At 40.8% G+C, this 26,551-nt stretch overlaps 1 protein-coding gene across 1 annotated transcript in view; it reads right to left on the bottom strand.

The window, feature by feature from the left end:
• Positions 1–26,551, bottom strand: part of FER1L6 (fer-1 like family member 6) — a 77,912-nt gene that overhangs the window by 30,603 nt on the left and 20,758 nt on the right. Inside the window, exons 8-22 of the mRNA XM_074859727.1 lie at positions 26,197–26,353; positions 24,930–25,116; positions 23,144–23,336; positions 21,777–22,126; positions 18,495–18,603; positions 16,532–16,712; positions 12,880–13,000; positions 11,526–11,626; positions 10,778–10,868; positions 9,855–9,974; positions 8,549–8,701; positions 7,048–7,234; positions 6,374–6,498; positions 4,287–4,421; positions 3,582–3,731 (exon numbers count right to left, since the gene is read on the bottom strand). Coding sequence (XP_074715828.1) covers positions 3,582–3,731; positions 4,287–4,421; positions 6,374–6,498; positions 7,048–7,234; positions 8,549–8,701; positions 9,855–9,974; positions 10,778–10,868; positions 11,526–11,626; positions 12,880–13,000; positions 16,532–16,712; positions 18,495–18,603; positions 21,777–22,126; positions 23,144–23,336; positions 24,930–25,116; positions 26,197–26,353 — 2,360 coding nt within the window. The remainder of the gene's footprint in view (positions 1–3,581; positions 3,732–4,286; positions 4,422–6,373; positions 6,499–7,047; positions 7,235–8,548; positions 8,702–9,854; positions 9,975–10,777; positions 10,869–11,525; positions 11,627–12,879; positions 13,001–16,531; positions 16,713–18,494; positions 18,604–21,776; positions 22,127–23,143; positions 23,337–24,929; positions 25,117–26,196; positions 26,354–26,551) is intronic.

Genomic DNA, 26,551 nt, shown 5'->3' with positions numbered 1-26,551 from the left:
CATGCATGTACTGAAGCATGGTGACTTTATTTACTAAAAATGGAATGCATGGTAATTCTATTTAACAAAAATCCTGAGCAAAACTTCTTAGAAGGCTTTCACAGGAAAATTCTAGATCTGATCCTAGTTAAAAAAGGCTGGTGAACAGACTGTACACATCAGCTAAACCACACATTTGCCAGACAGACATAATGGTTTTCAGCCCCTATGACATAGTGGCCCTGCATTATTGCATGCTGTCACCATTTGAAAACTTGTAAATGGCATCTTCAGCATTAGGTCTGGGTCTTCTCTGTGCAACTATGAAAATCTTGCAGCAGGCGGCACTTATGATCTTTGTATGTGATTACACATAAGCCTGCCCCACTTTCAGGAGCTTATTTGGGTGTACACGATTGCCATGTACCAGGTGGGTGGGAGGAGACCATGCTCCACCACAGCTCTGAGGCTTGACCATCTCTTTGCCTCTTGCCATGCTCCAGGATCTGCTGCCTGCTTGGTTTGGTTCACCTTCTGTGGGAAAGCTCCCTGGCTTCCTTTCCAATACCTTTCTAATTTTCCACAGTGTGTTTATGACCTTCTCAGTCCATGCAGGCCAGAACTGGCCTGGCCTGATTTAGCAAATGTCTACATAAAACAGTTGAAGCCAGCACCTGATGATCAAGTCTTACATGAAACTCAGGTTGTGATAGCAGAGAACAGTAGGAACGCAGGTTTCACAGGTGAGCTAGCAACCCATAAACAGAGCTCTCCTTGGCTTTCACATGAAGTATGGTACCTAAAGCATACTGTACATACAGCTTCTGGAAAAAAGAAACACAACTTCTGGAGTGCTTCAGTGTTCCTAAGTTAATATGTCACTTGAAAGGTGAAGCAGCTGAGATACAGCTCTCAAAGGACCTGCAGAGTTGATTGAACCTTCTGCTTCATTTAACTAGGCCACCTGTCTGTTATCTGCAGCTATGTACAGTTGTGTGGGAGTTTAATGTGTTCCCTAGTACCTTGCAGGTGAAGGAGACGGGTGGAAAATGTATCTTCTAGCATAGGACCTGCAGAGTATGTGAGTATTCACATAATTAACAGCAATAATTCACATGGACATGTTTACTTCCTTTTATCAGTAGAAATCAAAAGCAATTAATTTAATAGATTTCATGAAACTTAAGGCCAGAGATCTAGGTCTAGTTTTGTTGTTCCTCAATGTATCTGGTTTCTATCAGTCGTGTCTGTGATGTTGTTTAAAAAGCCAAACAGAAACACATGACTTTATGAAATCCACCTGTTTAGCTTTAATCATATTCAGACCTTCCAACTCTATATTAACTGACATTAAATGTTCCAAAAATTTACCTCATAATAGATTAACTGGTACTTTAAATAAAACAGGAGGCACACTACCTGAATCAGATCATATACCAGATGTCATCTTCCTGCACACAGTCCATATCTCAGGGTACCCACTTTCATTGCATTATCCGACTTGTGTACTGATGACAGGTGATCAAGCAAAATATATTAATCTACATGATACAGTGATTTATGCATATGCAATTTCTAAACTGTACCACTTATTTATTTATTTTAAACTGGAACATATATAGCTATTTGTGTCCTCTCTTACAGCTGTGAGAAGGGATTAGTTCCAAAGCACATAGCTTAGGAGAGGAAGGCTGGCATGATCTCACATTTGAGGACAGAACTGCACTCTAACACTTTTAATAAAAGGGTTTTATTAAACTGCACTCCAAGAGTGCAAAACCTAAGACTGATACCAAATCAAGATTCTCTGGATCTTCACTTGTTCTTCATCTTGTTCTTTTTATGTATTGCAGTTAACTGAACAGTTCAATATAGTGCAAGGTCTCCAGTTTTCCAAGATCTAACAACCATTAGTGGAGTTGACACTGTTTCTGTATTACATAGTGAAATTCTGGTAATTTCAGTGAAATTAGCTTGGTATAACTCAGAAAGGACTTTGCTTCATGGCCACAGTGAAACTGCACAGAACAAGAAGTGAAGAATGATCTGTCACTCAAATGACAGTAGAGGAAAATGCCCATGAGATGTATTTACAAGGGTATTTTGCTTTTTTGATTAAAAAAAATAAATCAGTAAGTCCTGAGCTCACTTTGAGCAAAATCAAGCCTGTTAGTATTCATTAGTCATATTTTTATAAATGCCAGGATGCTCTGTTTTAAGAATAATTTCATCCCAAAACCCAGCATAATCGCATTCATTTTGAGAAAGAAGCATTCACTTCTTACACTTCTTCAGCTGAACCAAATGGTACCTGCAGATCAGAGTTATCAAGGACAGTATGTCATAGGAAAGGTCATGGGCCCAGAATGAGAATAAATCAGTGATGAGAGATTTTTGTTTCCATCCTCACACAGGGCATCATCAGGAATCCCTTGACGTTGGAAGGAGACACTGGCACATTAGCTCTGGGAGTGCTTTGAAGACTGGCAGATGTTTATATATATATATCTTTTCCTGAAAATTTCTTTAATGTCCATATTGCTATTTTATGCCATGTGAGATGTTCTAGAGTGTTGTACTGAGAAGAATAATACAGTGTGTGAAAATAAAGACTGCAGGGTGTTTATTTACTGTTACTGTCAACTTTCTAGAGAAGTCTTAGGGGTGTATTTAGATATATCCCGGAAGCAGTGTTGCTTCCCTTGTCCCAAAAGATGGCACAACAAATTACAATCCTCTCTTTGTTCACCAAAAAGTGGATTTCAGTTAAAAAAATGGGAAAATTATGGATAAGGTACTAGACTCTATCCCTTGGTACCCCCCATAACGAGGAAATGTTCCACATGGTGTCATATTTCAGGCTTTCACCAAGAATATAATTAGCCCATTGTGTCTAGAAGCCTGTTTTATCTTGGGAATATGTGCAAAACATGTCATGGAGTTCCACATTTTTCCCATTTCAGATTTCAGAATAAACTGCTATAGGTTTTCAGCAGAGAGAAGTTTCCTCTAACTGGTGGCTCTGCAAATTCCACTGAAATTCCCTGAAATCCCAGGCATGATGCACCCCACTCATGCATCTGCCAGGCTAGCCCCAGAGGTAAGCTGAATTTGCCTTTTGTCTTGCAGTTGGAGACCAGCGTAACATTTCTCTTAATATGTTACGGATATCTGAAAACTCAGTCTCCCTAATCCAATCCTTACTATTCACCACTTCCTTTTCCTAAGAATGAAAGCTGGATTGAGAGCTTTGAGGTTGCTAAAGTCAGGGCCGTATGTTACTCCAAACCACAGGTCATTGCGATGGCGATGGGATTTTCACAGTTGTTTCTCAGACCAGATCCCAGTTTAGAGCAGGGCAAGTGATGGGCAAATGAGGCTCAGAGCATGAAAGGGGCTGGCGGCGGTGTGTGCATGGATGGTGGCCCCTGGCAGGGTGGAGGGAGTGACAGAGATTGCTTGGGGACTATGAGATCCACAGCAGAATCAGTTTGCTTCAGTTGCAATTCCCATTAATTCAAAAGAGTGATGGGCCTTGATGCCACAGCTGCTTTTGTGAGCCCAGGGTGTAAAAGTATAATGGTTGAGAAAGTCTAGTTTACCTCCAGAAGCTCAAATGTAGCAAGAAGGTCTCCTCCTGAAAGATTGCCACAATACACTGGGTGGTAAGAAAGTTTAGGTGGTTCATATTTTTGATCAGCAAGTCTCACCACGGGGGCAGCCACTGTAGACCCAATATATTCTGCCTTACCCTAAATAAAGGAGAATACAGGTGTCAAATGCATTTCAATTTCACAGCTGTCATAGGAGCCAAGATGATGCAGAGTTTAGTATTTGTAAAAAAACCTTCCCCTGAAGGAAAGAGCAGGGTCAAATGCAAGGCAGCAAAGAAAATGGAAAAGCTGAGTACTTTTACCTCCTCAGAGCATCCAAAGTTTCTGAGCTCTATATTCAGTCAGTGAGACTGTGTCAGAATTTGCATGGTCAGAGATAAATCTGTGTCTCCCCAGACTTAGAGACAATATTTACAGCTGTGTGCAGGAGAGGTGAGAGCAAGATGCTTCTGATTTCTGTAAGCCAGTCTTTAGGAGTGAGATTCACTTGGGAAAAAACAAGGACACAGCTTTGCAAGGACGTAAAGTGAGTCTCAGGGCTGGTTTCAGATGTTAAACTGCAAACCACTGTAACACTGAGCTCCGTTCAGCAAGGTCATCCATTTAACAACTATTCAGTGACACAGCTTTGCCTTCAGACTGGCAGTAAGATGTAAGAACCCAGGCTTTTACTAAGAAGGATTTCAAGTTTACCACTGCATCATCATCATACAGCTCGATGACGATCTCTGGTGGGAAGTAAGCAATCTCCTCTCTGTTGCCATGAAGCACAATGCTGTTGAAGAGCAGCATCTGGTTCCAGGTGGGCGATAATGTCTGAGAAATGATCTAATGAAAGAGAGGAAATGTTTAATGAGCTATGAACTGGTTGGTTGGGAGTCTTTCAGAGGACGTGCTGCTGGTGATGTCCTTTCCCACAGTCTGATCAATTCTTTGTCCGAGACCACAATTTTTAGCAGTTATTCCCAGACAGAAGAATATGATTCTTTCGCCTTGAGGCTGGTGTCTCCATTTTCTCCATATCACTGTTTTCCTCACAGACCCCTTGCAAGTATATCAATACATGTCCACCAGTCTCTGTAGACAAAGATCAGTATTAAATTTAGAGGAAAGCTGTTGGTTTAGGAAAACAGGCACGTGTCCAGTGTTATTGAAATAAAGCCTTTGCCCTAAACCGAAGCCAGTTTTCACTTCTCCAAGGTACATTTTTTCAGTCTTGTTTTTACTTCAGTGTAATGACACATAACATTTAATGAGGAAAAAAAAAAAAGATATTTTAATGAATCACTCATAATAAACCAATAGTTTTTAATATGTTGGAATTTGGCTTATGTGGATGCTTATGCCGTTTCATCATAGACAATGTTTTAACTGTCTTGGCAAGAAATATATTTAACAAAGATAACATTTAAAGAGGAAAAATATGCCAACTGTAAAATGACTCATAACCTGCTATCATTCTTTTGAATGGAAATAAGGCTCTTGACTACAGTTTATTGGCACTTCACTGAGAGTCTTCTAAAAACATGCAAGTTATTGGTTGCAATATTTTATTCAGGCAGTGAATAAACTTAACACTTCTGTGCCTATAAAATCCTATTTTTCCTGGGCCAAATTCCACTTTTCTGAATCTAGTGCATCTAAACACGCACTTCATTGACTTCATTCACCAACTTCTATTAGAAGTTAAAATCACATTACAGGAAAAAATCAGTTCATATCCTTGAGGCAAAGGAGCAGAAACAGACACCTACAATGTAGAGCAGAGAAAGGCTTTTGCTTCTCATTCCCTTTGGCACATGCCACAGAACTTGCTTCGTAAGAGAAGCAGCTGTCAGAGGAGTTTCAGAATTAATTAAATTAAAACAGTATTCTGTGGAGTTTTTTAGGGGAGGGACTGGACGGGGGTTAAACACTTTTTCTGAAGCAAGACCATATTTGGCCCAGCAAATTCTGCTTGAGGCATGGGTTTCAGAACTACCGGCCCTATTTTAACTCCAGGGTAGTTGTAGAGGGCTCAGGACCTCTGAAAGCCAGTCTGCATGTTCTGTGAGGGACCATCCTCCTGCTCATTTGCCAGGGCTGTACTTCAACCCTTCTTACTGGAGCTCCGTAGAAGTTCCCACTTCTCTCTGGAGGCTTCATCAAATGTCCACAGGATACCATCTGCCCCCTGGAAATGCCTGAAGGAGATGTGAGACCACTCCCTCTGGGCACATTTTTGCAACATTTAAGTAGTGCAGAAAGTCTCACACCTCTCTGTTTTCAGCTCATTTCAACTTTGTCACTCTAAAACCACCTGTGTTCTTTGCCGAATTCCATCACAAAGAGCCATGCTGGCTCACATGGCTACAGAAACCATATAAAGGTCTTCACTCTTTGCTCAATCATTGCACACATAGACTATAGGAAAAGAGAACCGTGGGGGTTCATCCTTATACCCAAGCAATGACAACAGCCCAAACTTAAAATGTATAGAAATAGATGCAGAAAAAGGTAATTCGCTTGCTACAATGTCCTAGTAGCCCCAGAGAATCTGACATATGAGCTAAAATAAACTAGTACTACTGCACCTCATGTTAGAGTAGTGGGTTACACCTAAACATTTGCCTTGCTTGCAGTGGACTGTCAGGCGTTGCCCTTTAACAGCGGGCATCTAACTATTCCTGCTAGGTACCTCCTTGCAAAACCAAGATTTTTCCTTTTCATGGCTTATTTGGGGGAAAAAAAAAAAAAAAAAAAAAGTGTTTTCATTTACTGAAATAGACTTTGGAACTTACCTTTGTAGTCTGGCAGTGTGATGTGAAAGTAACTTTTGCAAAAGGGTCGGAAAGTCCAGTGCTGTCAGCTGCAATGAGCCCCCTGGCCTGATACATGTGGGCTCTCAGCTGGAAGAGGTGCGGGGCTATGTCAGTGCAAAGAAAACGGTAAAGTTAGCTTCATGGAAATGATGCAGCACATAGATAGAAAGGGAAGATTCATCACCTGCTGTCCAACCAGAATCCGACAAGGGAAACTGTTGCTAGTGTTGTCTTACTAAAGAAACACCCAAGACACTCAGAAGTTGTGTAAGACTTCTGTATTCACTTAAAATCAATGTCCGATGTAAGTCTCTACTGCAATGTTGTTAACTGCCAGTTTTTATCTCTCATCACTGATTTATCTACTAGATGTTCAACATGGTAGCTTCATCAGGAGAACTGAAGGATGTTTCCTCATTGGGACAGGGAACAGAAATTACAAATTAACAGGTCCTTTCTTTCCCTGACATCTGCTAATTTTCAGTGGCAGGGCTAATGACTTGGCAACAAAACTAGCCTTTTCTCATTAAAAGATGCTAAACCATGATCATCTTAGAACAGTTACTTTAAACAGAGGTTGTGCCTCCCTCTGAATTAGAGCTTTTGGGGCCATGTCTCTTAATTGCTAATATTAAGAAGAAAGAGTGCCTTACTTTTATACAGCAGGCAGGCAGGTGAGGGCACCACACTGTGCCCTGAGTTGGTGTTAGCTGGTAGTTCAGTCTCATATCCTACAGGCAAATTCTCCATGATGCTGTGAGCATAGCTGGCAGGTCCAAGCCATAGGTAGATGTCCACCTTCGCCTGCACAGGCCAGCCCAGTGGGCGCTTGCCTGGTAACTGAAGAAAAAATCCACCCATCACCAACAAGCTTAAGAAAGAGAGATGGCTGGATGCTGAGTCCTACCAAGCCTGAGAAAAAGCAGCATTCACTGAGTTGATACACTGATAAATTACCTTTCTCCACAATGAGTGGCCCTGAGACTCCTTTAGCACAAGGAACTTCTGTGATTCTTAGGGAAGAAATGAGTGGTTTGCTCGGTTGAAAGTCTATGTAAATGGCATACTGCCTAATATGCAGAGGTCTGTGTAGGCTACATAATAGCTGCAAGTACATCAGTGCTAGCTGATACCCTACTTTTCCCAGACTTCAGCCTACTTTCCATTTCATGCACTTTTACTGGTCTCCAATAGTTGCTCCCATGTGTTACTAAAAATATTACTCCATTGGACAGGTTGGAAAACATATTCAGGTATAAAACATTACTAGTCTTAACAAAAAATACTATTATTTCCTTCCTCTCCCTTCCCACTTCATTTAGCTCAGATAATAATAAACTAATTTATTATTATCTGTTCCCAAGGTAAGTCTTGATACTGAAAGGGCTGGAGAGTTAATTATGGCATTTTTTTGTTCACGCAGGCAAATAGTACTGTGCTTAATGAGTACCTATGACCACTACCAGGAGCTTAGATACTTATTATGGGAGTACTTATATATTATGGAAGTGCTCCCAGCAACCCCAGATGAAAAAGCACTAAAAAGTCATTATATGAAGTTACTATTGTCTTGTGTGTTTGAGCTTTTCCTGATGGCCATAGTAAAAATTACAGTGCATGATATTCCACTGCCAGATACTACCCACCTTTGTAGGATTATATGCACTAAGACTTTCTTCAAAATGAATAATCCAATAACAATATTTTTGACATATATTGCACAAACCTAGGCACATTTTAAGTGTAAAGAATTGTTATATTACCTCCAAACACCTAGTTTCCTTGCTATCTCAGTTGCTGGGTGCTGGTCGCTTACCATTCTCCTCCCAGACTTTCATGTACTGTATTCTGACGTCTTTGCCAGCAAAGAAGCTGTACCTCTTCTATCTGTTTATGTATACAGCTATAGATAAACAATGCTATACACTTGCCATAAAAAGTAGTGAGAGAATTAATTACTGGTGTACCAAAAGCCTGGCAATGATACAGTGCTTAAAGAAGGACAAGCATAAATGAGAAGCAAACAAGCTATGAATGTGTACACATTTTTAGTACATTACAAAGATGAGCCTGTAAAATACAATCCCTGAAAGAAATTTGAATACTGAATGCTCCCCAGACAACCCCAGTGTTTGCAGAGCGCCCCAGACTTACTTTCAGGAAATGGGTTTTAATCTTCCCACAGTCTTTGCCTCTCTGCTCTTTCGCTGGGGAATAGAGTATGTTTTTTGCTGGGACTCTTGCATATGCAACTCTCTTGTTGCTGCTGAGCATCCAGATGAACACATCAGGCACCGTATTCTGTGGCTGTTAAGTGAGAAGGAATATTGAACTAAAACTGAATTCTTTCTATGAGCCACCACCAATATTTTTTGTTAAAACACCCTCTACCAAGAGCTGATTCCCTCACAGCTCCTGTGGGGTGGCAGATGTGCACCCAGACTAAAAGAGACTGTCACTTCATGCTTGCAGTCCAAACCTCCATTCCTAAGCTTGGTAGAGTGATTCAGGAACACCCACTCCATAAAACATTTCAGGGGAAACTAAAAACCTGGGTACAACTCTGCTTCAGGAAATAACTTACTCACAGACTGTGTAAACTGGAAGTACTTACCATGGAAATACCATCAACTTCATCTATACCAGCAAACCAAAAAGGACCAGGGCTAAACCTAAGAACTGGCATATGATCATCTATTCTGCTTGAGAGGATGGTCCTTGGCATTACCTTGCCCCATCCCAGACAACATTTCCCCAAGCAAAGCCTGAGCGTGGTCTGAAGCAAAGACCAGCCCAGAGGCTGTTCCCAGAAGGCACTGTGAGCGAGGTTACTCTGTTTTGGGAAGGAAGAGAGTTTGGGTATAGGCTGCAAACCACACCAGGCTGTGCCACTTGCTCTCTGAGCCAGGGAATAGCCATGGCCCTGTTTAGTTTGCTAGCACAGACAGCTCTCAGAGGGATAGCACTCCACTGGCTGGATTTTGGTTTGACCAAATATGTTTCTTCTTCCCTTATTCCCAGGCTTTATAGCATGTCTAGGCAGTGTCTGCACAGTGAAGTGTAGCATAGAGATTCCTGAGCTTATACTACGTCCATACAAGTGGAGACATGAATTCAAATCAGAAAGCAGACTATCTCCAAACTACCAGGGCACATATGGGATGACCTTATTTAAAAAAAAAAAAAAAACAAAAACAAAAACAAAACAAAACAAAACAAAACAAAAAAGAAGAAGAAGAAGAAGAAAAAAACTCTCCATACTGCATCCTCTCCATACCACATAGCCCAGTGTTTCCTACCCCAGTCTAACATCTCCATTTAACACAAAACAAGATTGGGTCCAGACATCCAAAGGAGAACTCTTTGGATAACCAGACCAGGAGTTATTATTCATACAGGATTATGAAAATCAAAGTCAAATCCTGCATTTTAAATTTATCTGAATTTCTGTGTGGATTACCTCATCAACCAAGAATCGAATTTTATCTATAAAGCTCTGGGTCTCACGCATGATTTCATCCAGTGGCATCTTCTTTTTCTGCTGCTGAACAATTCCCTTGGCATCACTGGACATTGCTTCCTGCAGTCAGGAAAGACAATATGTATTTTTTATGCATCCTCAAGTAGTTTGAACTGGACACAGAAGGAGAAAACAGTCTTCGATTCAAGTTGAAAAGAGAAGAGACACTTGGTTCAAGGTAACAATAACCTTTGTCGTAACAGAAAGCAATCAACTCTTTGGAGCTGAATAACATAAAATGTGAATGTTCCCCATTTTCTTTTTGTATGCATACTGCATAGATGCCCCAAGAGACATGTGATTACCACCTAGAATTATCAGACCTCAGGCCTGACAGAAGTCACAGCCAAATTCTGTGCTACAAACAGCAAACAAAGCTAATAAACATTCAGATGACCTCCACCCAGTTTGGTTTCTTCTCACTGGTTCCCTGGAGGAGGTGACTAGGTCCAGGAATATCAAATGCCAGACTTTACTAGTCTTGAAGTTCAGCCCCACCACAGTAATTAAATGCCTAACAGCAGTGTTAATCTGGTGTTTTTACACTGAACTAGCATCACCCCATTTTAAAATGCATGGAAAAGAAAAAACAGCTCATTATTATAATGTCTTATTTGTATGTAAAAACAACATGTTCTGAATTATTTTAGGGTATCTTACAACTCTTTGTTGTTGTAAGACCAACCTTCATTGTAAACTAAGCACAGCAGGGTTTATTAAAAAAAATGCTCTTGGATACTATATTCATGTTAATTACAAAGCATTCCAGTATGGTGAAATCAAAGAGAAATTAAAATGTATACAACCAGTGTGCTTTCAGTTAATGTCATTGCATCGATGCTTAAAGGCAAAAACACACATACCAGCTCTTGCTTGAACAGCATGAGTCTCTTTCTATCCAAACCAGTGTAGTTCAACCCTTTGGGCTTCTTTTCAGCAATGGTAATGAAGGCCCTAGGACACAAGAATAAAAGGTTCTTTAAATGTGTTATTTTTTTAATGTGAGCTGCTAAAATACTTTGGAATTAAATGTTCTATCTGCTGCAGTGCATGAACCAGAAGACAGAGATGCTGAAATTCTCTAAAATAAATATTGAGCATCTATAAGATTCAAAGGATAGATTCCAAAAACTCTGCATCACATTTCACAGAAACAGGGTTAATATCTAGAAATAAGGGTTTACATCTACTTTAAGCCAAATCATGTCATCTGACACAGAGCCCACTGTGTGATTTATCCTGCCATGTGGAATCCTTTGTTTTTATCTTAACCCTGTCCTTTTTTACAGTATGTCTATCACACAGTCTATTAAATCCTACTTATCCCATAGACATTCTATTCTCAGAGTCCAGAAAGCCAAAATAATATGACAATGATTGGCAGTATTCTACTGACAATACTGAATACTGAAAATAACAACAAAATATTTTCTCTGTATAAATAGAAACTGCAATTTGGGAAGGCCTTTGCTTTTGCAGCAGAATAAATAAAATACATATTCCTAAGTTTACTGTACTTTTTTTAATTATCATCAGTTTCCTTGTCTAGCTTCAAATTTGTAGCCAATATATAAAGTTGATTTTCTGTATGCCTCTAGTAAATGTAGTTACCTGCTTTGATTGATAAAATGATTTAGGGTCGTCCTCATTTTCTCCTCAGATGCAATCTCTGAAACCTTGATCAAGTCCTTTACTTGCTCTAATGATTCTTCCTATGAAAAATACATGAAAAAGCCGTTATGTAAAGAACGGAACTTTGTCATTCTGATAGTGTTATAATACCATTATTCACTGTATGACTAGCAAGAATGAGGGAGGCAACTGTAATCTGACAGAACAGGACCTCTGATATATCACTAACGCTTAAAGTACACAGAGAGAAGACTCCGGCAGCATCATTTATTTTGACCTTTCCCCAGTTTCTCCAACTACTAGTCCAAGCTACTACTGCTTGGAGCAGCTTTGTTTTCTCGCTTCTTTGGTAAAGATCAGTCAGTGGGAAACACTCCACTAGGTAGCAGGAAAAACTGTAGTTCTCCTTGGTTCTGCTTCCAGCTCTGCTGCTTAAATTTAGCAAGTTGCTGGAGTTAACTTCTTAAACTTTAGTGGGCATCTGAATCCATATGCAAGGTCTACTGCAACACCTGCTGTTATCATTGAAAAATGGAGTCTGTTCTTACAAAATAAAATACATAGCTGGATTTCCAGCAAGGCCTGTGAGTGTTCAGGTACAACATATCAGATACAAACATATCTCTCCATATATATATATTTAGATGTTTAATTTGCAAATACCTGGGTTTGAAATGTTGGCCTATAAACCACTGTCTTCTCATGATACAACCTTGTATGAATATGACTTCAGTGTTGTTGATCATGAGGTGCATAAGGATAAATGAGGAATGAATCAGACTCTTAACCTGAGTGCCCCAAATTAAAATATTCAGCATTAGAAGTCACTTTAAAGAAATACTACTACTGGTGATAGTCAACTTTAAATAAGGGTAGAAAAAAACATTATTATGGGAAAACACTATGATTAGGGCATCAGAGTGACTGCCCATGAGATGATATGTTCTAAGAGTCTCCAGCATAAACACAGGTTAAACCATGTGGTCTGGGCAAGAAGACATCAGAGGAAGAGCCATAGGAAACAGAATTATTCTATATCACATATTTTAATTGTTTGACTGTTCTTACAAAGAATATAGCGTTTCTCAGAAAAGAAGACATCCCTATGGAGAAAAAAAAAAAAAAACAAAACATGGACAAGAATATTTGACTAATATATCAAACAATTTGGGAAAAAAAAAAAAAAAGAAGGGGCTATATCACCTATTCTTTCACAAAATGAACAACAAGAAATGCAGTTGGGGGAAATTTTGAAGGCCTATTTTAGGGAACGTGACCTCTCACTGCCATACTCTGATGAATACATGAGCCTGGAAGCATGGTTGCCACTTACCAGGTGATCTGCCATTTTCTCAAGAGTGTTGGAAGAGTACAGACGAAAGGTCTGGTTGCCCCAGTAGCTCTTGACACAGATACAGGGCTTCCTCTCATCGTATGGCAGGTATTGGTAGTTCCTGTGAAAACAAAGTATGGAGCAGATAATAGAGGTGAGAGAGGAGTTCAAGGGGAGGCTCAGGAAAGAAAAACTTTGGTGCTCTCTCACAGCACAGAAACTGAAGACACAACAGGATGCGTTCACATGTGTTAACCAGTAAATACCGGGAAGAACAAACACAGATATCACTTACACTACCTGTGAGATCCCTGAAGAGAAAAAGCTTGAAGTCAATGAATCTCATTTCAGTGCTTTCCAGGGTGGGAGAAAAGCCAGGCAAAGAGGCATGCAGAGAAGCTCTGAAATACTGCTAATGGTGGGAAGCAACAAGGGGAAAAGAAGCAAAGATTAAAATCCAATCACCTCTTCAAGAACAATGGCTCCACACACTGCACAGTGGAAGAGGCATGGTAGAGTCTCACCACCACATTACTTTCATGAGATGCTTTTTTTCAGAAGCAATAGCTAGGGGAGATTGACATTCCTTGGGAGAAGATGATCTGCAGGACCTGCTTAGTAAAAGTGATACCAAACTCATAATAAGCTCAGTGATAAAATGCATCTGTTGCTCTCTCCTTTCTCACTTTTTATCTTAGGTCCAAACTGCCATATTGACTATTTTTATAATGCTGCTTTCTTTGGGTGTTCAGCTCTGAGTGTCTTGTAGTGAAAAAAATGAGCAAGACACCAGCATAACCAGAGGCTCTGCAGACTTTAATGTACACCTGCCACAAAGCCTGATGCTTTGATTAGAGTTGTGGTAGGCACTACGTCAAAACCATGTACCTGATAAGCATGTTTTCCTCCCTTTATAGAAATACTATAGCTCTATGAAACACCATGCTCAGCCATGCTGGATTTCACACACAAGGTCTCATCATTTACCTTACTAATGGTGGGACAGTGGAGAGCTTTGGATATGAAACTCTATAAACAGCTTTATGTTCTTCTGGGAATGGGTCTAACCCGATGCCACCAATACATGCCCTGCAGCTGAGAAGAGCCTGTACTGGAGAGCTATTTACTGGTGTATACGTGTGTCGTGGTTTAATCCCAGCCAGCAACTAAGCACCACACAGCTGCTCGCTCACTCCTCTCCAGTGGGATGCAGGAGAGAATCAGAAGGATAAAAGTGAGAAAACTCGAGGGTTGAGATGAAGACAATTAAATAGGTAAAGCAAAAGTTGCGCACACAAGCAAAGCAAAACAAGGAATTAATTCACCACTTCCCATCAGCAGGCAGATGTTCAGCCATCTCCAGGAAAGCAGGGCTCCATTGTAACAGTTACTTGGGAAGACAAACATCATCACTCCAAATATCCCCTCCCCTTCCTTCTTCTTCCCCCACCTTTATATCAGTGAGCATGACACCAGTTGGTATGGAATATCCCTTTGGTCAGTTGGGGTCAGCTGTCCCAGCTGTGTCCCCTCCCAACATCTTGTGCACCCCCAGCCTACTTGCTGGTGGGGTGGTGTGAGCAGCAGAAAGGCCTTGACTCTGTGTAAGCACTGCTCAGCAATAACAAAAACACCCCTGTATTATCAAACTGTTTCCAGCACAAATCCAAAACATAGCTCCATACAGTCTACTATGGAAAAAATTAACTCTATCTCAGTCAAAACCAGCACAACTTGCCTTGTGACCCTTCAGTATTTCCCCACAGAAACTGATTCCCTCAATAATAAAAAATAAAACTACCCACATCTCCTGCTCTTCACGATGTTCAACTGACCTAAAAAATGGTTGCATTTTCCATTTCCTCTCCTCTAGGAGAGGCTGTGGTTCTAAGAAAGGAAAGTGCACTTTGTATGGAGAGGAGACTTTTCTTCCATTTCAAGGTCTCTCTATCTCAGTCAGCACAGCCAAATTTTTAGAAAGTCCTGATCATCTGCTCCTGAAATCCAGAGCCCCAGTAGGCTGAGCTGACTAAGCATGGGCATCCACCCGCGGGCCCAGAAGGGGCTGGGCCTCTCATGTTTGCTTGTAAGGATGCCTCAGATACCCTAAGTCATTTCAGATAGAACTGGGCACATGTGTTTAACCACTAAGCCAAACCCACAGAAACCAAATCCCTTGCCACTCTTGAGCGGCCTATCCATAACTCCTAAGTTCCACACATACCTAATAGGTTTATGTGAGAATTTTTCTGTTTAAAAAGATAAAGATCTTCTATACAACTCAATTTTCCTGCCCTATGGGATATCAAAGAGAAAAATAATTTCTGTTTTACTTTCTCCTCAATAACCTACAGCAAGGTGAGCATTACCCATTGAACAGGCGCACAGCAGAGCTACACAGATCTCGGGCAATAATTAATTTTGGTCGTTTCATAAGAGGGAAAAACAATTCAACTATCTCTCAATGCCAGACCTTCTTAACCTGAAATTCATAGATCTTAAGAATCTTTTCATGGGATTTACTAAGAAAATTATATAGCCATGAAATAACTCACATGAAAGACTGAATTTTCATGTCTATTATTCCCTCTATGAGAACCGGGGGAAACCACTTTTTTAGTGTTAGCTTATCCTTGCTATACATTTTGACATAAATGTGGAAAATTCCTGGCAATTTCATGGTGTCTGCTTTAGAAATCTTACTGCTCTGCCTGCTCCTTTAATAAGTTGGTGGTTTTAATCTCCAAAATCGACTCTTGTTATTGTTCTCTATTGTTCATTTATAATTCTAAAATGCAGAGTTTATCTAAACTATTGGATATCCCATTAAGTACTGATTAATACTAAAAATATCCAGTGATGAAACCAGTAAGATGACATATTGTCATTAGTTGGTATCTGTGGCTGGCCAAAATTTTAGATAGCACAGGAGGGAAAACAAGATGCAATATTGTACATAAATTTGAGGAAAGGGGATCTTTAATGAGAGAAAACTTTGTTAATATTGGAGTGAGCCAAGAAGCAAACAGCAAATTTGAAGAATGATTCATTCTTTTACAATGGTTCTTTAAATCTAAATTCTTGTTAAGGGAAAAACTAAAAATCCCACAGTCTCTCAGAGAGGATAATAACTGAGCATGTACCCAAATCTGCAGTCCTGTTAATGAGGAGATGCAAGTATCTTTCGGTCAAATATTGGTTACTTCCCCCTTTTCTTTATTTATTTGCTGCAGAAACAAAAATTGTATGGTATTTTAATTCTTGTTTTCTTTTACTAGCTCTTATTTAATCTGACTGAGCCATTAATTGCAAGAAAGGATGAAAGTACATTTTAACTTTAGGTAGGTCCAGAAACCAAACAGATCCAGGTTGATATTTTCCCCCTGGTCCTTATATCTGTAGACTGCTCTGGTCCTTATATATGTAGACTGTAGAGGCCAAGATCAGAAGATGAGTGTAAAATGGCTTAGAGCACATTCACTTTAGTGGAGCTTAGAAAATTTACCATTGTGAAAGATATAACTGAGGATTTGAAAGCCTCTATTCCAAAACAACCTGTTTAATGGTGCTGGGGTTCATTAATGAGTCCTGCAGGATTATAAAATAGGAATCAGAGTCCTGGATGATGAGATTTTGAAACACAGATCCTCACCTGTTCCCACCTGTGATCAGTGGCTTCTCAGGGGGTGTGGTGGATATCAGGGTTACTCCAAGGTCATGAGAAATTTCATCCTCCCCCTCATGCATCAGGCTTTCTTCTGCTTCTCCATCACGTGTCTTCTTTTTCCCTCCAGCTCCTGCTGATGGTCCATCAGTAATATTTCCAAAGTTACCTGGAGACACAGGGTTACAAGTAAAGAGATGACTAGCTTGGAGGTGGTAAACCTGAATGAGATTTTAAAAAAGAGAAGGACCAGTCATACCAGTGGAAAATGTTTGTCCCTTCCTGTTTGTTAGCTGTTCTGACCATACAACAGTTTATAAAGGTCCTGACAAGGTATGTTAGTCCCAATGACTTTTCAGACTCCAGGACAGTGCTGCTTTACCTGCCTTTTATGTGATATATACCTAATATATTGCCCCTATCACTAGGTGATGCAATCCTCTAGTTGCTGGCCCCCAGGACCTTCTGCTTTTGCTAAAGAAACTTAGAAGCAAAACCAGTGCTGCTGTTGATATCTCTAGACCCAGGAGTCCTGGTATGTGTTTGATTTACATAGCAAATGTGTGTCTTCTTTACAACATATGGATGGCCATTTCAAAGTCTGATCTCAGCTCATTTTCACACAAGCAAATTTTGCACAGTAGGGTTGCAGAGTTAGTAATAACCATGCTTTGAGTCTCCAGTTTCAAGCCTAATGCCAGACAACTCTGCTAATGATACACCCATCTTCTCTGATGGGGTTTTGCCTTAAAGGGCAATTACCAGCACTGGGAAAGAGGTGCATCCATCAGACTGGTAATTACAGATTTTATTAGCCAGGCAGAAAACATTTCCCACAGGAGAAGGATGTGCTGAATCTCCCCAGATGACATCCTGATCTGGAACTTTGGTTCCATCTTTCATGTAAATAGTGGTCATTTGCCAAATTTTGATCCAAATTTCAACTGCACAGGTAGCCGGTAGATGTTCAGGTCCAGAATTCAGATCCAGATTCATCTTTAGTATTATTTCTGACAAGAATCAGTATGATTTCTTGCCCAGCTATACAAATGAGTTTCTTGTCATTCTCAGCTCTGCTTCCTGCTGAGTTTCAGCAGGAATCAATATCACTCATTGATTGCCCTGTTTGTCACAGACATCTCTCCCTGCACACATAGCCTTACAGCTGAGCACACTCAGGTACACAAGCACAAAGATGGGAAGTGCCAGGGTGCTACTGTGCACTTGGACTCTAAATGAGGCTAGTTCTGAGATAAGCAAACCCCTGCAAGGGGAATGAGACAAATTCAAGCTTCTCTCTTAAGGGAAATTTCTTCTGCTATGAAAATATCCACTCAATGTTCATGAAAATTTCTTCAGTTTCTCTTTAGTCTGCTCCTGGGGACAGTTCAGCTCCACCATGAGGAAGTCCCTCATGCAGTACAGTCCTGCCTTACTCAGAAATAAGACAGGACTTACCAGGAGGATCTTAGAGTACAAGCTGGTGCGTGCATTTTGAGGCTTGGCTGTACATCACCCAATGCCACACTCACAGACCCGCATGTAGCTGAGCAGGATTGGCCAAGACAGTCCACACGGATCCTCCCTGCAAAGAGGCTCCCTCACAGACACAGACTAATTGCAACAGGCACCACAGAATGAACTCTGCCCTGAAGTAAATTATTTGAGTTTGGTCTCCCAGGGGATTAAGAGGCTAAATACTGAGTGAGTTGCTGTATATAGTGGGTAAAAGGATTTGTATTAATACAGGGCATCTGGAGTAGAGACAGCTAGGCATCAGTACGCCCAGCTTGACTGTTATCCAGAGAAATGATGAACAGCATTTAATTCAAATGTAAACCCTACTCTGAAGCTGACTCCTGAGTTCTGAGACACAGCTGTCAATAACACATAGCATCCCTTTGCTCCTAAGACTCCCTCTCTGCTTTGGAGAAGAGCTCAACACACTTACCAATGGAAACCTCAAAGGTTATTGGCTTGTCCCCAACCTTCCTATCAATCATTGTGGCTTCAAAAAATGTCCCAAAGAGGAGGAATTCCTCAAATTTCTCTTCATAGATCTATTGGAGAAGAAGGAGGAAGAAAAATGTCATTTATTTTATGTTCTACTCTTTTTTACAGCACAGAGTAGTCTTTATAAGTCTCTAGCAGCTGTGTTACTGTTGTAGATCTATCAGTCTGTGGTGGTCAGTGAGGCACAATTTGTAGGAAGAAGTAATACCTCTTCTCTGAGAAACTGATATGATTGGAAGAAGAGATAAGCCTGTGTGACTTTGGTCTTGTCAATATTGTGTAGTTATAACTGGTTACATGAAACTCATTACCCCTCACTTCATTCTCTGTCTCACCAGTAGTCGCTATTAAATGATTTCAGCATCTTCACATACTCTTATACCATCATTCAAACTATACATCTATGGCAGTTCAAGGGCAGTTTAAGAGCACTCTTTTAGTGCAACAGCAGCAAAATATCACCATACAAATATAAGTCATTTATCAGTGAGTGTGGCAGTAGTCTTCCTTTGCATTGCAATAGTAAATTCTGCCATTGTAATGCATCCAAGCAGCGGAGTGCTCACCCAGCTCTGCTTTCCTCAGAATGATTTTAACCTATTGCCCATGTGTTTGTACTATCCAGACATTGACCTTGCTCAAAGTCAAGACTTTGACACTCAGCTCCCAGTGACACCAGTAGGACACAAAAATTTCTGGTATCCATATTTTAGATGGCATCCCTGTGCTAAAGCCTACTGAAACCAAGCAGTCCTTCATTTTTTCTATCTTGTTGTGCTTTAAACCACAGGCCCAAAGGTGGGGTCTCAGTGCAGGGGAGTGCAGTCCTCTGCTCTCTGCCTTCCCTGGCATCACAGCACAGAAACCTGAAACACAGTAATCTTCTTTTCAGCTTTTGACAGAATTTGGAAGCACATTGGAAGCACAGGAACCAAAGGGTCTCAGCACAGCAGCACACCCTGGAAAGTGTAACAACCTTTTGTGGAGTTTTAAGGCTCTGCTAGACTCTCTTTAAACCTATTAGAGACCCAGCATCTGCTTGTCCCTGGCACACTCTCACTCAGGGATGGCCAGCTAACACCTCTAGCGCTCTTGGGTCATTAACAAAACAAGCTAATAGCCCCAAGCCAAGACTTTTATGGTTTGAGTTCTCCCCAGATTTACACCCTGACTGTCACAATCTCTCCAATGCACACCCTACTCATTTCACAGCATGGATACCAGCGTACTGAAGCCCCTTAGGCAAGATCAGTACTAGCTGCTTTTGTAACAGAGCAAGACAATGAATAAAATGTCAGCTGAATATGAATATCTGTTTCCCTGACCTCTGCAAAGCATAAGCATCTTTTGACACAGCCCATGACCATTTCATTTTGAAAATCCTCTGTTATACACAATAAAAGGGCATAGGTCTTCAGTGAAAGGATTAGCAGCATCACATATCAAAGCTACACCACAAACAGATTGTAGGTCCAGAGTAGTTTTGGCTTCCCTGTGCCTTGATTATTTTCAGCATGAACCCACAACATAGGGTGCCTAATAAAGCTGAGGCTCAGAGACTACAAATCACACATTTATCTCCCACTATAAAGCAAGCAAATTGCAAGCAGTTAATGTCTTCTTGCTGCCAGAATAGGCCAATAAAGTTGGTCTGTAGGGCTGGGTAATTTGCTTCTGTTTTCTCAGAGGTTCTATGAGACATTTTTTGCCTTATTTTTAATGTCTTCAGTTCCTGCTCAGAGAGTTGTAATACAATTACTGTGTCTACTGTAGCATGTAGCATGAAATATTGCTGAATGTCAAAAACAAAAGAATATCAAGCATCCCTGTATTATGTTGTTGCCTTTTACTCATTCTGTATTTGAAACCAAGGCACAGTAGCCAGAAATAAATCCTTATTACTGTTATTAATATTTACCAGTGTTACAGCAGGGTTTCTTCCTCTACCTGGAGTATTTAGCTAGCACCTAAGACCACAGTTTTTGAGCCACTCACAGTAATGGATTTCTTCCATATAAAGGAAAATCTGTATGGAAATAAATTACTTCTCATGTCACCTCTATTACAATCTTCAGAGAAGAACTGAGGGACAGAGGCAATTTACAACTATATGAGTATATAAAGCAAGACCAGGGCACAAGTTCGCACAACTGACTTGCAATTACCCATGCCACTTCTCTGCTAACACACTCCTTGACCTGCTCCAGCTAGCACTCATGCAGACAATGCCAGAGCACAGGCCAAGGAAGAGCACTTGCCAAGGCTAGGCCTCAAGACCAAAGAACAATTTCTTCTCTCCTATTTACTTGCAGAGATGGAGCCAAAAGACCAAGAATCTGATCTAATAAGTGACATGAGTGCCTTAAGCACTGAGGTGGGACTCCCAATACAAAAGCCAAAATTTTCATCAGTGACATAGTGAAGTGGGAAGAAAATTAGTTATGAGGATATTTTTCTTCCTGTTTATTGGGTTAAAAAAAAAATGTGCTGTTGCTCCCAGACAGTGATGTGATGGAACAGAGAATCAAAGCTCAAGTATTGACTCAGCACCTGAACTCACATGCCCTGCCACAATTGCACAACCTTCACAAAGCATCGTAGCACAGATCTTCCCATGATGTAACGCACTACAGTAGCTGGAGTTAGGAAAGTAATATCAGTTAACACCAGTTGAGACTGAGCATATGATTTCCAGCTCCTCTCCTAAAGAGATTAGCAATCTAAAACTGCAATGAGAATGCAGAGTTAAAGGAGGAGAGTGTAATAGGCTAGGCTGTATCTCTCTGCATTTTCACAAATTCTGTGTTAATGATTTCCTAATGACTTCAATTGACAACTATTAATTTTCTCGAATGCAGGAAATCAGACTTCATAATTACTAGCTGCCCCCATCAGCCCTCTGTCATTTAGCAGATACTACATCATATAAGTTTCTAGTAGGAAGACATGAATGCAGCTAGCGCAGCAGGGACAATAGGACAGAAGACTAAGTTTTATGGAAACTCTCCTACTTGATATTTTTTTTATGAGTTACAGGTACATATTATTGTTCAACTTGTGCTGCATTATTATGGGAAAGTCCCAAGACTATGGAGGCATGGGGAAGCTGGAGGGAGCACATAAAAGCAGTATTTTATGGCCTGGACCCAAATACACACATCAGTGCCATCCATGGAGGTTTAGGGGCACATGTCAATCAGTCTCTTAATATCATACAGACCTCTGAAGGCACATCGAATGGCTCGACTTCCACTTCAGTTGAGTTCATCTTATCTGAAGGGCAAGCTGACTTTCGATCCTCTCCTGCTTTCTCAGTTTTGTCTTTTCCTTTGGGTGCTTTGGAGTCTTTATCTTTAGATGGCAGTTTGATATCCTTGATAATACTTGAAAACTTTGACTCACGGGCTCCTCCTGAAAGTATCTCCACAGCAATCTCAATGAAGAGACGTCCCCTGAAGGAGACCCCTTCTCCAAAACCTTCGTTAAGCTCCTGGTGGTCATCCATGAGGCTGTGGTTCCTGGGTGAGCCATAAAGATTGATCCAGGCAGGCCCAAAGGTAGGCAAAAACCCTGGAGATAAAGCAGACTTTATAGCATTTCTGTTAGGTGTTAGCACACTCTCTTCACTGTCCACTCCAAGAAATTTCACCTCTTGCATATCAAAAGCCAAACCTGGACCCATTTCTATGCTGTTTTGCAGAGCAATACTTAGGCACCAAGGAGCGTCTGCCAATACCCAACCAGGGACTCTGCCAGTATGGTGCTATTTCTCAGAAGGTGTTTGTACACATGTGCTGGGTCATGAGGCCTATTGCACCTCTTGAAGAAAACATCTTGCTCCCATAGGCTGAGGGCTAGGACATGGTGGGAAAGGAATGGAAGCTTTCTCACCTTGTCCAAATTGTTCCCAAGTCCATGTCACTACTTTATATGATTTATCTTTTATTTTCTGATTAAGGACTCAGATACACATTTGAATTGACAAGTTTAAGGAGTTACTGTGCCTTTGCTGAGCTTTGATAACTGACCATGTCCCACACATAGATTGCACAACATAAATAAGGCTATACATGTAGATTCAAACATCAGTGAAAAGACTCCAAATAGTGAGATTTACCTCACATACACAAGGACAAACACACTAGTCTATGGTACCTCCTTGAGCTGTGATAGCACTCAGCTGAGCCTTACTTAAACACTTTGCTCTTACTGGGTAGATAAAAAACACAAGCCTGCTCTGCCTGTGATTTGCACTTTGTGCTTTCATTGCCCGACAGAAACTCTCATGAACTATAAACGTACATCAGTTATCCCTAATGGACTACAGCAGGCTATTGCCACAGTCACAAAGATACCAAGTTATGTAGCAGCCCTGTAACAAGAAAAGCAGTGTCAGACCACCATGCACCAAGCACAACATAATATAACTTCAAATTAAGCAAGAGAAGGTCTCTCAGAACCAACAAAAACTATGGATGTTTACTTGAGCTCTGGGCATTCCTAAAATGGGATTAGGCAGTGCCCAGATCCCAAGCAAGTAGATCCTATGTAAAGGGCATATTCTGGAACAAACATTTTCCCCTTTACCTTTGTCACCGTCTTGTTCATTTGATATTTTCTTCAAGTCAATGAAGTGGGTGGCTAAGGCCACATCATTCATGCTGCCTTCATCCCAGACCTGGATTTTGACTCTTCGGCAGAGCGGAGGGAACATTTCCTTGAAGATAATCTGTTCATGCCATACTGGATCTGCACAGTTCTTTTGCACTGTTGTCCGACCCTGAAATGAAAGTCCAGCAAATTTAACCCCAGATGGGTCAGACCCTGGAGAATGACAATGAGTATAGCACAGATTGCACTTAGCAACATCTCTCTGGTCATTTTTAAAGCACAAATATCCTATCTTGAAAAGTACTTCAGCTTCTCCATTAGTTTGTTTATTTTCCCCTCCATATCTAATAAAAGACCACATTATAGCTAACGAATTCTCACCTGCACACAGCAGAGCCTGGAATAAGATCTACTTCTTCAGGGCCCTTATGCACAAAACATCTGTGAAGCCAGACTTTGTCATTTCTGCTACAAACTGCACATCTTCGGTGGCTTTTGGAATACCTGAGTAGTGGTAATGCAGCGCAGTTTGTCTCATAAAAGGTGAAATTCATTACAGCTGCAAGGCTGCATGTACCAACGGAGTTACCTTAAATGAGGCAACTCATCTAGTACAAAATATGATTACTGTGGTTTGCGTTCTGGGCATATGTCTGTGTGTTAGGGATGTAGACACTGGAGCTATTCCTCCTAGCCTGAAGAAGATGACAGGACTGTACCACAGTCCATGCAGTCGCAGGTGTGGCAGGCCTTCTACTTTCACATTTAGTGGGGAGAACAAAGTCAGGAAACCCACCAACAATGTCTCTAAGCCCATATGTTGCACACCAGCATGCAAACTCACATCAGTGACCCATTTTTATGTCTTCCTCAGCCCTCTGTTAAACCTGAAGCAGTTTCATGCATTTGAACATTTTAACCCATACTAGTTTGAGATGTAATACTTTGAAGTTTGGATTCACAACAAAACACAAGATCAGCACCAAGAGCCTCATTCTCATGCCTGAAGGCACTAACTGGAGTTGTCCCTAAAGCTTCCTTGCACACAGAAAGCATTGCTGGCTTAAAATCATTTACAGTTTGACTCTTTCCTTATTTACACCAATAATCAAGACAAGCTCCCTGATACAGTGTTTCTTGGGTGTACCCCAGAGGAACCAGGTCCTTGGGCATCCTCTGAACTCCTCTTCCACCTCTCAGCAGCCCTCTGTAGCACCATGTTTGGTCTTGAAGGAGCTCTGGGAGCAATGAAGCCAGGCAACACTGAGACAGAGTCTATTCAAGTGCTTCCTCTTCTGCTACCCACAGAAAAGTTGGAAGGGTTCTGAATTACAGCAGAGTAATTCAGAAGTCAATATACAGCCCTAAAATCCAGATTGAACCATATTTGCTGATTTCAGCCCTGTTTCCTTTTTTCACTCTAGGGAGACCAGAACATAGCACTTACCTAATACTACACTGAGTATTTAACTGTCTTGAAACTTGATGTTTTAGTAACAGATCTACAGAATTATCTTTCCCCTCCTGCTGCCAGACTCTAACCTAATGCTGTGAGGCTGATATTAGTCTGCTGGCAATAAATGTTTCCATCACTTTGTTCCTGCATAATTTAAGAACTGAAAATTTTCTTTCTGACGACAGAAATGTGTGGTTTGTTTAATTTATGTAACTATAAGTTAAAGGACATCAGCATAATTACCTGCCTGTAGCACAGCTAATAGGAAAGAAGGCCTATATTTGTGATCAAGAGGATCCCAATTACCATTTGACCTGCAAACATGACCACCACATAGGGATCCACAAGGTCCTTACTGTCACCTATGAATGCTTTGGTGACATTGGCCATGATGCTAGAGTTCATCTTCGGAAGTCCCTCTGCTTTGTAAATTCTCACATAAAATCTGGCCCATGGTCTTTCAGATGGAAAGCCTTTGGGGATCAAGAGGTTCCTGGAAGAAAAAAGAATCCATTTCCTTAAAATTGAAAACTTAGACAATGAAATTATATTTTTTCCAACAAAATTGTCATCTTAACTTAGCTTGTCTCCTGAGAAGACACAAAAAGGCATACGAATTTACCAAATTCATCAAATTTACCAAATCTAAACCAAAACATTTTCTGGTTACAATGAGAAAATGATACAGTATTACTCAGCAAACTTTTCTATGTGATATAGAACAAGGTCCAGATAGATCAGGTTGCTCAGGACCTTCTCCAGTAAATTCAGAATATCTCCAAGGATGGAGATCCCCCACTCTCTCTGGGGCCCTGTTACATTTGACCACCTTCATGGTAAAAAAAATCTTGTATCTGTTTTGAAATTCCCTTGTTCTAACCTGCGTTCAAAGTCTCTCATCCTTCTGCTGTATTCCTCTGAAAAGAGTCTGGCTCTTCCCTCTTCATCTAGGATACCCCTTAACCTGCTTTTCTTAAGGCTCAAGAAACCAAATCCTCACAGACAATTTTCCCTGTAGACCATGTGCTCCAGCCCTCCATCATCGTGGTGACTCTCCATGGAATTGGTCCAGTATGTCAGTAATGACCAGAAACATTGCTTCTGTAAAATTTAAACTATGCTGGCAGCACACTTTACTACCTTGAACTTCTGTGTTTTACAAGGAGAATGCTAATGCATTCGAGTTTATGTACGGATATGGAAAATATCCATGCACACACATCTGATAGAAGAGAAGGAATAGCTTTTCCTCATATTTTTCTTCTTTGTTCACTGCTTTTCAGAAATATTTAACTGGTTTCAGATCAATGAACCATCTGTCAGGGATAATCTGGCACTTAGCCACAGGGCATGGTCAACCCTGTCATCAGCTGCAGAGAAGTGACCCTAACATGCCATTCAATTTAGTTGAGAGGATTGTAAAAACTCTCTTTGAGCACATCAGAACAGCCAGATGTACAATGCTATCCTGCTATTAACCCTGAGTTAGCAAGGAAAGGACTGAAAGGAGGTCAGAGAACTCTTGAGGTACTTAGTAAAGAAGAAAGCAGTAAAAAAGAAACTATTGCAGTACTTTTCAATCTGCTCCTCAGTATCAGCTGTTTTCTGTGTAGCTTGTATTGCATCACCTTTCCCAGTCACACTGATGTCACACTTCAAGTATCCCTTGGCTCCCGTCCTAATGTCAGCAGGGTCTGTGAGAAGCGCCCACTTGTCACAAAACTGATGACCTGTAAGATGAACAAACTTAAACACCTAAACAGAGGATGCAAAAAATGCAAATATTTCTCCTCTCCACTCCCAGAAAGGGCAAGCACAAATGTTTGCAGTGCAAGAGGATCGTGCTGAAGTATACTTGCTTACCATGCACATCTAGAGGGTCCAAAATGTTCTGTGACCAAAAAGACAAACAAAGGATTGATCTAGAG

This window comes from Strix uralensis, chromosome 1 (genome assembly GCF_047716275.1).
Source record: "Strix uralensis isolate ZFMK-TIS-50842 chromosome 1, bStrUra1, whole genome shotgun sequence".
NCBI lineage: Eukaryota > Metazoa > Chordata > Aves > Strigiformes > Strigidae > Strix > Strix uralensis.
This window is presented reverse-complemented; position numbering and strand designations above follow the sequence as displayed.